Genomic DNA, 12199 nt, shown 5'->3' on the forward strand with positions numbered 1-12199 from the left:
CCAGGACCACAGCTGCTGGCAGGTCCAGGGGAGGGGTGGGTTGAGGCGGGGCATACACCTTTGCTCTCATGGGTGTCCGTCCCTCCCCAGCGCCCTCCTCACACCACAGCTTCCTGCTCTGCAGTGGCTGCCACACTCGCCACCTTGTGGTGAGGAGAGCTAGTGTGATGCACGCCAGCCAGAAGAGCCCTGGGTCCCGGTCTGGGTGCTGGCTCTAGTGACAGTGACCTCCTGCTCAGGGCCCATAACACATCCTTAGCCCCAGCTGGGGAAAAGGGATGGCAGAGAGCCAAAGAATCCCAGGACTCCCAGGGAATGCAGGCTAAGCAGAGAGAGGCGAAACTCAGCAGCAGCCTGGGTGGCCAGCACCACTCAGGGGCCAGGCCAGAAGGAGTATGGCAGTCCACATCAACACTGTGGGTGGGGCTCTCCAAATCTAGCTCTCCGCAGGGAGCATGAAGACATAGACATGAAGTACACGGGCCACGTATACCAGAGGCACACATGTGCTGCGTGCTACATGCACCACACCCTCAAGAGCTGTTACCAGCTCCGCTCCGTTCTCCAGCTGCACAAATAATGACACATCAGCCACTCAGGCCTCCAGCTCGGTCTCGAAACGTTTGCTGAAGCTATCAGCTGAAGAGTGGGGGCTGGGTGGCTCCAGACGGCAGAACCCTCCCCCACCAGGCTGCCCTGTGCTCATCTGTGCCCAGGCCGCATTGGGTTTTCAGAGCAGGCATTCCGGGCAGTTCCCTAGCACACCGTGGGCCCTGTAGGGTTCTGGGGCAGCTAGACAAACACATCCCACGGTGATGCTCCCCCTCTCCAGCTCTGGCTTCTGGCCACAGCCCCTACTGCCCTGATCATGGCAAACCCTGCCCATCCCACAACCAAGACTTGGCCGGGTATCTATCCTCTATTGTCCCTTGGGTGAGTTCACTGTCTGGCTAAGGGCCAGACAGAGGCTAGTCTGTAATGTCACAGGTTCCTCTACACGACCAAGGACCAAGGAAGCCGGCGCAGAGAACAGCCTCCGGTCTTTCGGGAACTCCAGACACCTGTGATCTGAGGGTTTCTGGGAAAGCCAGCACCCCATTGGTAACCAAACTGTCCCAAGGTCCTTCTTCACGATGCGGCTGCTCCCTGCTGAAGGGGTGCTCAGAGACCTGAGCAGCGGCTGCTCTGGGGACATCAGGAGTAGGGGAGTCAAGTGGACCCCTCTGCCCACTTGCTTTTACTGTCGTTGTAGAGCGGGCCCACTCCAGCCTAAGGGCACAGTTCGGCTTTGATTACAGCCCCAATCCCTCCTCACCCAAGTCCACTAGCACAAGCCAGCCACCAGGCTCCACCAGCATCCTGTGCACCGGCCTTCTTACCCATTTGTGACAGGGAGGCCTGCCAGGTGGCGGCAGGGCAGGGACATGGCAGGGGGCCAGCAGCAGAAGTCAGGGTGGGTTGCCACACCGCCTCCCACCACACTTCCAGATTCACGGTTGGACACTGAGCTCCTTCACATACCATGTGCTCCCACTTGTACGCACAGGCGTGCCAGAAGGTTCCATAGGGAGTGCCCCAAAGAAGCACCAAGCCCCCAAGGGAGATACGACCTTAGGAGTGAGGTCTGAAGTTGCAAGAGGGCACAGGGGCTCTCCTGGCCCGAGGGCAGAACAACAGAGAGGATCATGGGAAGGCAGAGAAAGGCTTATCAGGGGGCCTGGCACCTGTGCTGAGCTTACAGGAGGGACCTGCCAGTCACAGAGCTGGCTGGAAGGGATCCCAGCAAGGAGCAGGAGCAGGAGGGCAGAGCAGGCGAGGGAGAGGGTGGGGCGGGCGGGCTGCAGCTTGAGGCCAATGTGGCGGTGACCACTCCACACTGAGAATGTGGGGTTTTCCATACAAGAACAAACTTCTTTCTGACGTCCTGGCTGAGGTGGTAGGTGAGAACAACACTGGAGGCTACCCCTACCCACCCACCACACGTGTGCCACGGGACGTGTGCCCTCACATATGAACATACATCGTGCACACGTGTTATGCAGCCCGCCACACAGTGGATGCTCACAAGCTCACCTCTACTCAGCCGGAACTAAGAAGAGTTCAGTGAACAAACTCAGATCCCTCCCAGAGAGTGTCTGTCGCTCGGCAAAGGAACTGAAAAATAAATGCACGCATGAAGGACACTCCTGGGCCCATCGCTGCAAAAGAAGCCCGAGCCAAAGGCTACACAGCTCCGGCACCAGGCTCAACACCTCTAATCCAAAACCTAAGATCCAGACTCCTCTTCATGCCCATGTGACGTGTGGTGAGTGACAGGCAAAAGGCAGGTGCACTAAGAAGACACTAGAAAACCATCTCCTGTGTGTAAGGCATGCATATGAAATGGCACACAAAATACTAATATATAATTTTTAAGCACAATGTAAGACACCTGACACTGATTTCTAGTCTCCAAATGCACATGCTGGGTGAGCGCACCTGCATACAAAAGCATATACACACATAGGCATGTGCGCACCCGTGCGCACACGCACACACTCAAGCACACTCACACACCACACACACACACTCAAGCACACTCACACACCACACACACACACACTCAAGCACACACACACACATTCACAAGCACATGACCTTACACAGTAGCTCAGAGTGGTTTGTGCCCATGACCTTAGGGACCTGATGTCCTCTGAGGTCAGAAAGGGGCAAAGACCAACAGACTCCAGAGAGGGCGCCAGGGCACCGATTTCTAAGCGAAAGCCACACCCAGGTCCCCTTCCGTGTCTGGGCTCTTTCTACAGGTGGACAGCTTCCACCAATCACACAGAAGGCATGGGGGGGGGGACTCAGCAGAGCATGGCCTTCTGACATCATCGCCATGAGGGTTCCTGAATGACTGGGGTGGGGGGTAGTTATCGGACACCTGACTTTCTCTCACAGAGTCAGAGTCAGTGGGACCAAGAGTGGGACATGTGAAGAACTAACTACTCATAAGCCACAGACAGTCACAGAAGTGGCCGGAGAAACCCAAGGCAAAAGTTAAAAAACAAACAAATAAAAGGCTTTTGCTTTCTTTTTTAAAATGTGTGTGAGAGAGAGCATATGCACACGTGTGCATGCGTATATGGGTGTGTGGCACATGCCACTGTCTCAGGTATTAGGTCTTCTTCACCTTCTTCCTGGTTTGGACATGGACTCTTGCCCACTGCTAAGCAGCCCAGGCTAGGCATGCGTTTCCGGGGAGTCCCGTGTCTGCCTCCCTTTTCTCTGTAGGATCACTGGGATTACAGAGGCGGGCTACCACACTCAGCTTTCATGCTGATTCTGGAATCCAAACAAACGCTTGCATAGCCAGCACTTTACCATCAAGCCACCTCCACAGCCCCCAATATTGACCAATTGGTTGACTGCTTGGTTGCTTGAGATAGGGTCGTATTGAGCAAGCCCTAGGTAGCCTGGACCTTGTTATATAGACCAGGCTGGCCTCGAACTCACAAAGATTCAAGGCAGTTCCTTAACAGCCATGAGCGCCCTTGCATCTTGAATACGTTCCTATGATATCTAGTCTTTAAAATGCTCATACCCATGTCAGTACACACGCTCCCATGTGCCAGGCATCTCCAAATTCCCTCTGAGCCGCACCTACCCGACTACCACCCCAGCGGGATCCTAACGCCTTGTCTCTATTGATGGAGGGGACAGTAATGCCAGCCTGACAGCTGGCACAAATAACCAAAGATGGAGGGAAGCCAGGTCCAGACTCAAGCCAGCTCTGGCTTTCAGGCAAACAGCCATAGCTGATGGTTTTAAAGGGCACAAGGCCGGTTCCCACTTGGGACTGAGTACATCCCCATCCACACCTGTGCTGTTCTAGGTCATCCTTGCCATCGAGGCAGAGTCCTTTGCAAAGGAAAAGAAAAGAACAACATGACCTCCCTGCCTCAGAGATGGACGCACCAGCTCACAAAACCCTCCAGTCCCTCCTCCCTAAAAACCCCACAGAGAAACATGGGCTTCCTGCTGTGACGGCCCCCAGGGGGAAGTCTGTAGGGATAGAGACGGCTGAAGTTAGCTTCGGAGTTAGTTAGATCCCCACGGGGGGGGGGGGGGGAAGGCATGGAAGATGACTTGGAAGGTAAAGGGCCTGTTGATAAGTATGAACACTCACGCAAAAGCAGGCGTAGAAGGTAGAGGCTGGAGAGTGATGAAGGAAGAGACCGGCACTTCAGTCTCGGGTCTCAACATGCCACACGCCAGCTCATGCGTGCATGTGCGTGTACGCGCACACACGTGCACATGTGCACACACAGTATTTGACACGCAACCTTAATCCTCCTGGAAATGACTTAACATTGCCTCATGTCAGGACGGGACACATTTGGAGCTCATTTATCTGCCAGATTCACTGAGGTAAGAACCCCACGCGTGGCGGACGGCAGCTCAGGAGGGTGGCAATTGTCAACACTCTCCGCTGCCAGGCACTCTGCCCTGGACACGATGCAGAGGACGGAAGCCTGGAACCCTGACCTGCCGTCCCCTGAGAGCAGCAAGGACCCCCCTACCGTGACCTACATGTTCATGTGCCACGGGACTGACTGGCTTGGAACTTCCTCCATCCAAAACCTTGGCTTCCTGTCTGGGTACAAAGGGTTCCTTCCATCAGTTCTGGAAGATAAACAAGAGCAAAGGGACAAAAGTCTCCCCTGGAAACTTCCTAGGAAAACCAAACTGACTGGTGGTGTTCACCTATCAGGACAGGAGGGTACCCGCAGCTTCCGACCCCATGCAGGCAGGCATTGCACAGTTGCCCGTGTAGGGCCTCTGCACACTGCCTTGAGGAGGGCTACAGGGTGCTCAGGGAACTGTGTTAAAGGATGAGGCTCACAGCTGGTCACCCCCTGGCCCTGCCACTGTCAGACTGCTCAGAGACAGAAAGCCTTGGGCTCAGGTCACCTGCCTAGCCAGACAGAAACCGGTTCATCTGCTTTTCCCTCGAGGCCCCAACAATACACTGGGATGAAGGATGCCTTATTAAACACCGGCCAGACACATGCAAACAGGGATCATTTCCTCCCCTGGCAGGCATCTCACCTTCCTGTTGACTTTCCCAAGCCTGGCGACACATGCCCTCACCATCTCTGGGATAGGCAGCTTTGCAGATCAGAGAGTGACAGCCAGGCAGGCAACCAACCTGGGTCCTTCTGGGACAACCATTGCTCCTATCACTCAAGTGAGCCCCCGGGGGACTGGCATGACTTGTCCTACATTTAACTGTGGGTATGGCATCAAAGCAGCCCTCGGGCCCCCTGCAGGATCCCACAGGCTTCCCCTGTGGGAACAAGATGGCTGACTTGTGTTCCAGTGGAAAAGCTGAGGTGTAGGGCTTGACCTTACTGCTGGAGGCCAGACCATTCGCCACGAGGGAAAGGGTCCTTGACACAGGCATGCCAGTCAGCAAAGCAGGACTGGAGGGACGCAGAGGACCTGGAGCTGCCTCCTGCTCTTCCAACTACCCAGTCCCACATTGACACAGCCTCTCCCTGGAAAACTCCAAAGCCTGGGCCTCCACAGAGAAACCGTCTGCTTTCACGTCCCTGAACCACAAATATAAACTTTATTTCCCCACAGAACAAGGGAAATCGGGCCAGGAAGAGAAAGGAAACTTGGTGATGTGCCAAGCTCTAAAAGACAGGAGAAGACCAAGCCCAAAGTGGCAAAATGCAAAGCTAGCCAAGGAATCCACGAGCAATGCAGACCATGCTAGCCAGGGAGTCCACGAGCAGAGAATATCGGGCTAGCCACGGAATCCATGAGCAATGCAGACCAGGCTAGCCACAGAATCCACGAGCAATGCAGACTAGGCTAGCCACTGAATCCACGAGCAGAGTATATCAGACTAGCCACGGAATCCACGAGCAGAGTATATCAGGCTAGCCACGGAATCCACGAGCAATGCAGACCAGGCTAGCCAGACAGCCCACCAGCAGGACAGACCAGGCTAGCCCCATCTGACTACTGATTTGCACCTGTAAATGGTGTTCTCACTGTCTTATGCTACAGAAGCCACAAAATAAGATTCAAGTCAAGCAAAAAACCACATTGATGACAACCCAAAAAGCTACCCCACTGGTCCAGTTTAGAGAAAGTTACTTAATTACAAAAAGTGAGTTTGTGAGGGTTGGAAAGACGGCTCAGTCAGTAAAGTGTCTGCCCCATGAACCCCAGCACCCTTGTAAAAGCTGAGCCACACTTGTAATCCCAGTGCTAGGGCAGTGGAGATGGGAAAAACACAAGGTGGACGGTTCCTGAGGCTGGCCTCTGGCCCCATACACATGCATACACATATGAACACCCGAACACATGTGGACATATCATACACCTACACACACCTGCACACATATGAGCATATTCATGTATATACCTATACATAAACATACCTGCACACACGTGAATATATATGCACACACCTATACACACACCTGCACACATGTGAACATGTATATGCACCTACATACACACCCCACATACACTCCATAGACACATATGCATAAACACAATAACCACACAAATACCTCTCCCCCTACATCTCTCTCTCACTCTCTCTCTCTCTCACACACACACACACACACACACACACACCACATACACTCCATACACACACCAAGTAAATACATGGAAGCTAAGCAAACATTTCAGGTGTAGTAGCTTGTGGGCCACAGTAACGTGAGTGTGGTAAATCCCCTCCCCGCTGTACCTTACTTCCTTTCTTCTATTCTCTGGTAGTAGCTCTCCTGCCCTGGGGTTTTCCTCTAAAACTCTGATAAAAGTGTTGCTATCTATCCAAAAAGTAATTAAAAAAAAAATTAACCTAAGGTCAATGGATGGCGGTCTGCAGGTACCGTCATCTGAAGTGAATGGAAAAATTCCCAGCATCCTCTCTTAATAATTTCGGGTGTGTCTGCTAAAGTGTACTCTGCAGGCTCGGCCTCCTTCCTCTGCGTGTGGTGTCTCAGCTACATCAGTATCCTACCACTGCAATCCAACGATGCAGATGACAGAAGTCAATGAAATCAGCTTCGCCGGCTACAAGCCCCCCGGGGTTCGGCAGCACCCCTCCCCTGGACCATGAGCTTATTACACCAGCAGAATCCAGCCTGAGAAAGACAAAAAAAATTGGCAGTCACAGGGAGGAGTAAGCTAGAATTTTAGTGGGGATTTGTGTTGCCTGGTAACCTGACTAACCCTGCTCCCCAGCAGAGCGTGAGGGGGCCCGGTCCTCACCAAGTCAGAGGGACTGGAGTGTAGCTGGGTGTCTATTGGCCTGTGCTCGCAGCTGCCTGGAGGACAGGGCAGGAGGTCTGCAAGTGTGTGCAGGGTTCGCAGTGACAAATTTGTAAGGGCTCAGAGACAGAGCGATTGCCTAGCATGTGTGAGGCCCCCAGGGCCAAATGCTGGCGCAGGTCTGTCATTCCACCCAATAAACCACCCACACAAGGAAGCAAACAGAAAAGGTGGGGGGTACGCACTCGAGCGCCATGACCCAGGCTGCTCGCTCCCAGCCTTGGTCACAGAATTGCCAGTGGGTAGCAGTGAGTGCAGAGTCAAGGGGACCGTGTGCTCAGCCCTAATTGGGACTTTTTTTTTTACCCCCACCCCACTCTACACCAAGGCTCAGGGAACTCTGCACAAAAGGAGGCTGGAAGAATGTACGAGCCGAGGGTGGAGGGGAACGCGGTGAAATGGTAACTTCCAGACATGACAAGGATGCACCCATGACCACACAGCAGCTGTGGGTACCTGCATAAGGCCTGCACAGGATGGGGCCCATCAATCACTGTCCCAGCATGGGTGAGGGAGCTCAAGCCCTACCCCTTACTGAGGAGCGGTTGCTGGAGGAGAGCTCATCTTTGAGTGCGTGGGCTAGGTTTCCCATGCTGTAGTGGGTGGTCCCACACTCATGCACACGTGGGCAGCACTAATGAGATTCAGTGGGTTATCAAAAAAGGAAAGAAAGACTGGAAGGCGATGTGTTGGAGAGAGGGACAAAAGGTTAGTCAGAGAAGGAAAATGAGGAGTATGGGATTCTCAAATAATTAAAAACACTAGGAAGAAACGGCGTTTCAAACTCATGCCGTTAAATGTGAAAAATCTGAACGACAGATGTAATGAAAAGCATTTAAAATGTGAACAAACAAGGAAGGTAGCACACATCTGTAATCCCAGCACCTAAGATGCTGAGGCAGGAGGATTACCAGGAGTGCCAGACCAGCCTAAGATACAGAATGAGACCACACCTCAACAAAAAGTTACTTACCATATGGCAGGCACATGGGACACTGCAGTTCTGGAAAGGAACTATGGACCAGGAATGGGTGTATATCTGAACCCAGGTCTTTTTTTGGAGGCCAAGTGAGTTTTGTTTTGTTTTGTGTTTGTTTTGTTTTGTTTGGTTCAATTAAGACAGAACTTTATTATGTGCCCGAGGGTGGCCTGGAACTCACTATATAGTCCAGGCTGGCCTTAAACTCACAGAAATCCTCCTGCCTCGCCTAATCAAGCACTAGAATTGCAGTACGGAGTCACCATGCATGATTGTGTCTCTGCACCTTGTCACTCAGAATTGGAGGACAGAGAGCCAGGGCGGCAGCAGGCAAGTTCTGCCAACCCAAAGGTCATCCTCGCAAAACTAAATGCACCCCTTCCTCCTGTTAATGCACCACTGCCAGGATATGTCCCTGTGAGGAGCAGGGCGAGCCACCGCAGGGAGAGAGAGGCACAGGTGGGTTACCCTGCACGCAGGTCTGCTGGGTCACTCAGGGTTGCACCGACTTGAAGGAGTCATCCTGTTTCAGTGTGATGGGCATAAATGTCAGTGAGATGGTTCTGTGGATAAGGGTGACCGCCACAAAACCTGACAGCCCTGGAGACTCACACAGTACAAGGGCAGAGCTGACTCCCACAAGCTGTCCTCTGAGCTCCCGCCACTGAGGCACACAGTAAACGTTTATAATAAAAACATGTTTTAAAAAATTATAAACCACAGCCCTTTCACGAACCTGTTTTGTGCACTATGAAAACCCACGCGTTAGGTAACTAGGCGTTGTTATCTAACCATAACCGCCACGAGAGCAAACAATTCCCAGGAAAGAACTTCCCAGATACACTTGGAGACTCTACTTACCGGTAAGCCGCAGTAAGAAATAAAGCAGTAAGTAGTCTCAGCCCAAGAGAGCCATCCCCAACAGCCAGCTGGGAAGCAACTCCGGTCAATTCCAAATGCCAGTGCCTTTGTCTGCAAAGTTCTCTCATCATTAACTTAAATGTTCGCTATCAGCGTTAACGCCGCCCTTCCTAAGGAGGGCTTTCTAAGTAAACTTTAATTAATCAGTTAATGCAATTAGACCGGAGCCCCCACTCCCTGGGTCTTTACATTCTCTCTCTCTCTCTCTCTTCTCTCTCTCTTACATACACACACACACACACACACACACACACACACACCAGTATGCTTGGCGACCGGGACATTTCCCCTCTCTTTCCTGGTAAAGGAACTTGACAGAGGCCATGAAACAAACTTTAACGCAGGAAAAGAGATGTTTTTCTATTCTTCTATTTCTGAACGGGATCTGAACTAGATTGTGGCCAACATATGACACTGACTTCCGAGGAACAGGCTTTTACTTCTCACCACGCGTTCGTTCTGGCAGGATTCCGTGGGTTATTTTTAGCAATCTTAAATTGCCTTTTTTTCTTTTTCTACTATCCCTTTTTTCTTTCTTTCGAAGAAAGAACAGGGAGGGAGGGAGAGGGAGAGGAGAGAGAGAGAGAGAGAGAGAGAGAGAGAGAGAGAGAGAGAGAGAGAGGAGAGAGCAGGCTAAAAAGAAGTAAGGACTCTGACTTGGGGCTCTTAAATAGCCCAGACCATTCTCTGTGCTGCCCCGAACGCTAAGAGCGCAAACGCCCCGAGGAGGGCAGGGTACACTTTGGGGGACTCTGTCAGCCAGTACCGGAGCCCCATAAGTTCTTCGCATGCTCAGACCAGCCAGCCAGACAAAGACCGCAAGTGCCCCGGCGGACGGTTCCAGACAGTCAGGGACCGAGTCTCCTCCAGTTGGGCCCTCTCCCTAAGCAGGGAGTCTCACACGCCGAGGATGGAGTCCCCAGGGCGCCCCCAGCGAGATCCGGGTCCCTCCGCATCGCCCCCGCCCTGCGCCCAGCGCCGATCTGCGAGCCCCTCCCGGGCCCCCGCGCTGCAGGCCCGCGTCCCGCGCGTCCAGATCCCGGCGCACCCAGGCCCCGCCACGCCGTTCCGAGTGGACCCCGAAACCCCCGGCCCACGTTCCCACACGAACCCTGCTACCCACCCGGGTCCCGCCGCGGGGGCTGGACTCGCGCCGGCTCCAGGAGCCGCCACCGCCGCCGCCACTGCCACTGCCGCCGCTAGCGAGGCGCGGCGGGGAGGGGATGTGGAGAGGCCCGGCCCTCGCTCCGCCCCCGCTCCGCCCCGGGACCCGCCCAGGCCCGCGCAGCCGGGAACGCCGCGCCCAGTCTCCACCCCTGGAGCGTCCCCGTGCACCGGACGGCCCCTGCTCGGGGTTCCCTGCTGGCTGCATCTGCTGGTCACATTGCACTCCGGGCACCCGAGACGCTGCCCTGGATGGGAGCCCTGCGCCCTCGGTCCGAGAGGCAGGACCTTCCGGTAGCACCCGCGTGTACGCAAACCCCCTGCGTTCCTGTTTCTCTAATTTGGGGGTAAGAAGGAACGATGCCCACCATAGGACACCAGAGCCAGGCGAGTTTTCTGGACCCGGCATCCCCACCCTGCATCCACCCTCGGAGCCCCTGACCATCATCGGGTTCGAAGGTGCTCAGTTGCATGCACTTTAGAACTGTCGTCACTCTGCAGAAACCAAGTCCGGCCATGACAGGCTCGGACACATGGCCATGAACAAAACACATATTTGTGCTTTACTGCGTTTGCATGGTGTTTCTGTGAGAACTGCAGGACGCAGCCAGGCCCCGCCTCCTGCGGGCTTTGAGCGCGTGGACCAGACTTCGCCGGATGTTGATGGCGTCGCTTAGCAACGAGAGATGGCGGAGCCGGAGGACCAGGCTGACGGGTAAGCCTGGCCAAAGGAATAATGGACCCACCAAATGTTTTTCCCTGGCTTTCTGCACGCAGGTGCCCCCACCCCACGCTCCTTCCCCTTCATTTCTGTACCCCTTCCCATTCTCCTCCCCACTTTCTGGACCTTTCCGACCCTCTTCTTCGGCCCCACCCTCCGCCCTTGTCGCTTCTCTCTTACACCTCCTGTCCTTTGTCCTTTCCTAACCATCACCACCACCACCCCGCCCATTCCCTACTCCTAGCCTCTGCTTATGCTGGACTACAGATTTGCACACACTGCGGTAACCATGGCAACCACCGTGCTTGGTGAACCAGGCTACAAAGCAGGGCATGGATAAGATGCTGTCCAGTATTGCAGGAGTTGAGAGGAGAGGGGAGGAGCTCTGGCTCAGATAGGGATTGGGCCAGGCCCATGCCTCCCTTCTGCAAGAATGGATTCCTGTGTGTGCATGTGTATGTGCGTGTATGTGCATGTGTGAATGTGTGTGACTGTGTGTGTGGATGTATGTGTGTGAGAATTTGTATGTGAGTGTGTGAGTGTGTGCCTGTATGTGTGAATGTGTGTGTGACTGTGTGTGCGTGTGTTGATGTGTGTGTGAACGTGTATGAGTGTGTGTACGTGTGTGTGGATGTGTGTGTGACTGTGTGTGTGTGTGAACATGTATGAGTGTGTGTGGATGTGTGTGTGACTGTGTGTGTGTGAGTGTGTGTGTGTGTGTGTGTGTGTGTGTGTGTGTGTGTGTGTAGAAGCTGCAGGAGAAAGTTGGGTGTCATGCTTCATTTCTCTTCACCATATCCACTTGAAGCAGGGTTTCTTGCTGAACCTGGAGCCATCCTGGTGGCCAGCAAGCCCTTCTGTCTCATACCCTCAAGCAACTGTGTCTGGTTTTATGTGAGCACTGGGGAGTCCAGACTACAGTCCCTAATTAAGTTTTGAAAAGCCAAAATACTGTGCTTGCAAACCATGGCAGTGTTGAGAAGCTGCCATGGCAGGGCGTGCTACCCTCTCTCCAGAGACTTTCTGTGCCTTGCCCCAGTATAGCTCCAGTGGCTTTTCTGGGGTTGCCC

General features: G+C 53.8%; 2 protein-coding genes across 3 annotated transcripts in view; one reads left to right on the forward strand and one right to left on the reverse strand.

The window, feature by feature from the left end:
- Positions 1-10483, reverse strand: part of Tbc1d16 (TBC1 domain family member 16) — a 77096-nt gene extending 66613 nt beyond the window's left edge. For both annotated transcript variants that reach the window (XM_051181618.1, XM_051181617.1), the window contains exon 1: positions 10368-10483. The gene's annotated coding sequence lies outside the window, so the exon portion shown is untranslated. The remainder of the gene's footprint in view (positions 1-10367) is intronic.
- Positions 10484-10731: 248 nt separating this feature from the next.
- The window catches only part of Ccdc40 (coiled-coil domain containing 40), a 39001-nt gene continuing 37533 nt past the window's right edge, over positions 10732-12199 (forward strand). Inside the window, 1 exon segment of the mRNA XM_051181619.1 lies at positions 10732-11123. Within this exon segment, the coding sequence (XP_051037576.1) occupies positions 11095-11123 (29 nt within the window). The 5' untranslated portion in view covers positions 10732-11094.

Source organism: Phodopus roborovskii, unplaced genomic scaffold (assembly GCF_943737965.1).
Source record: "Phodopus roborovskii unplaced genomic scaffold, PHOROB, whole genome shotgun sequence".
Taxonomy (NCBI): Eukaryota; Metazoa; Chordata; class Mammalia; order Rodentia; family Cricetidae; genus Phodopus; species Phodopus roborovskii.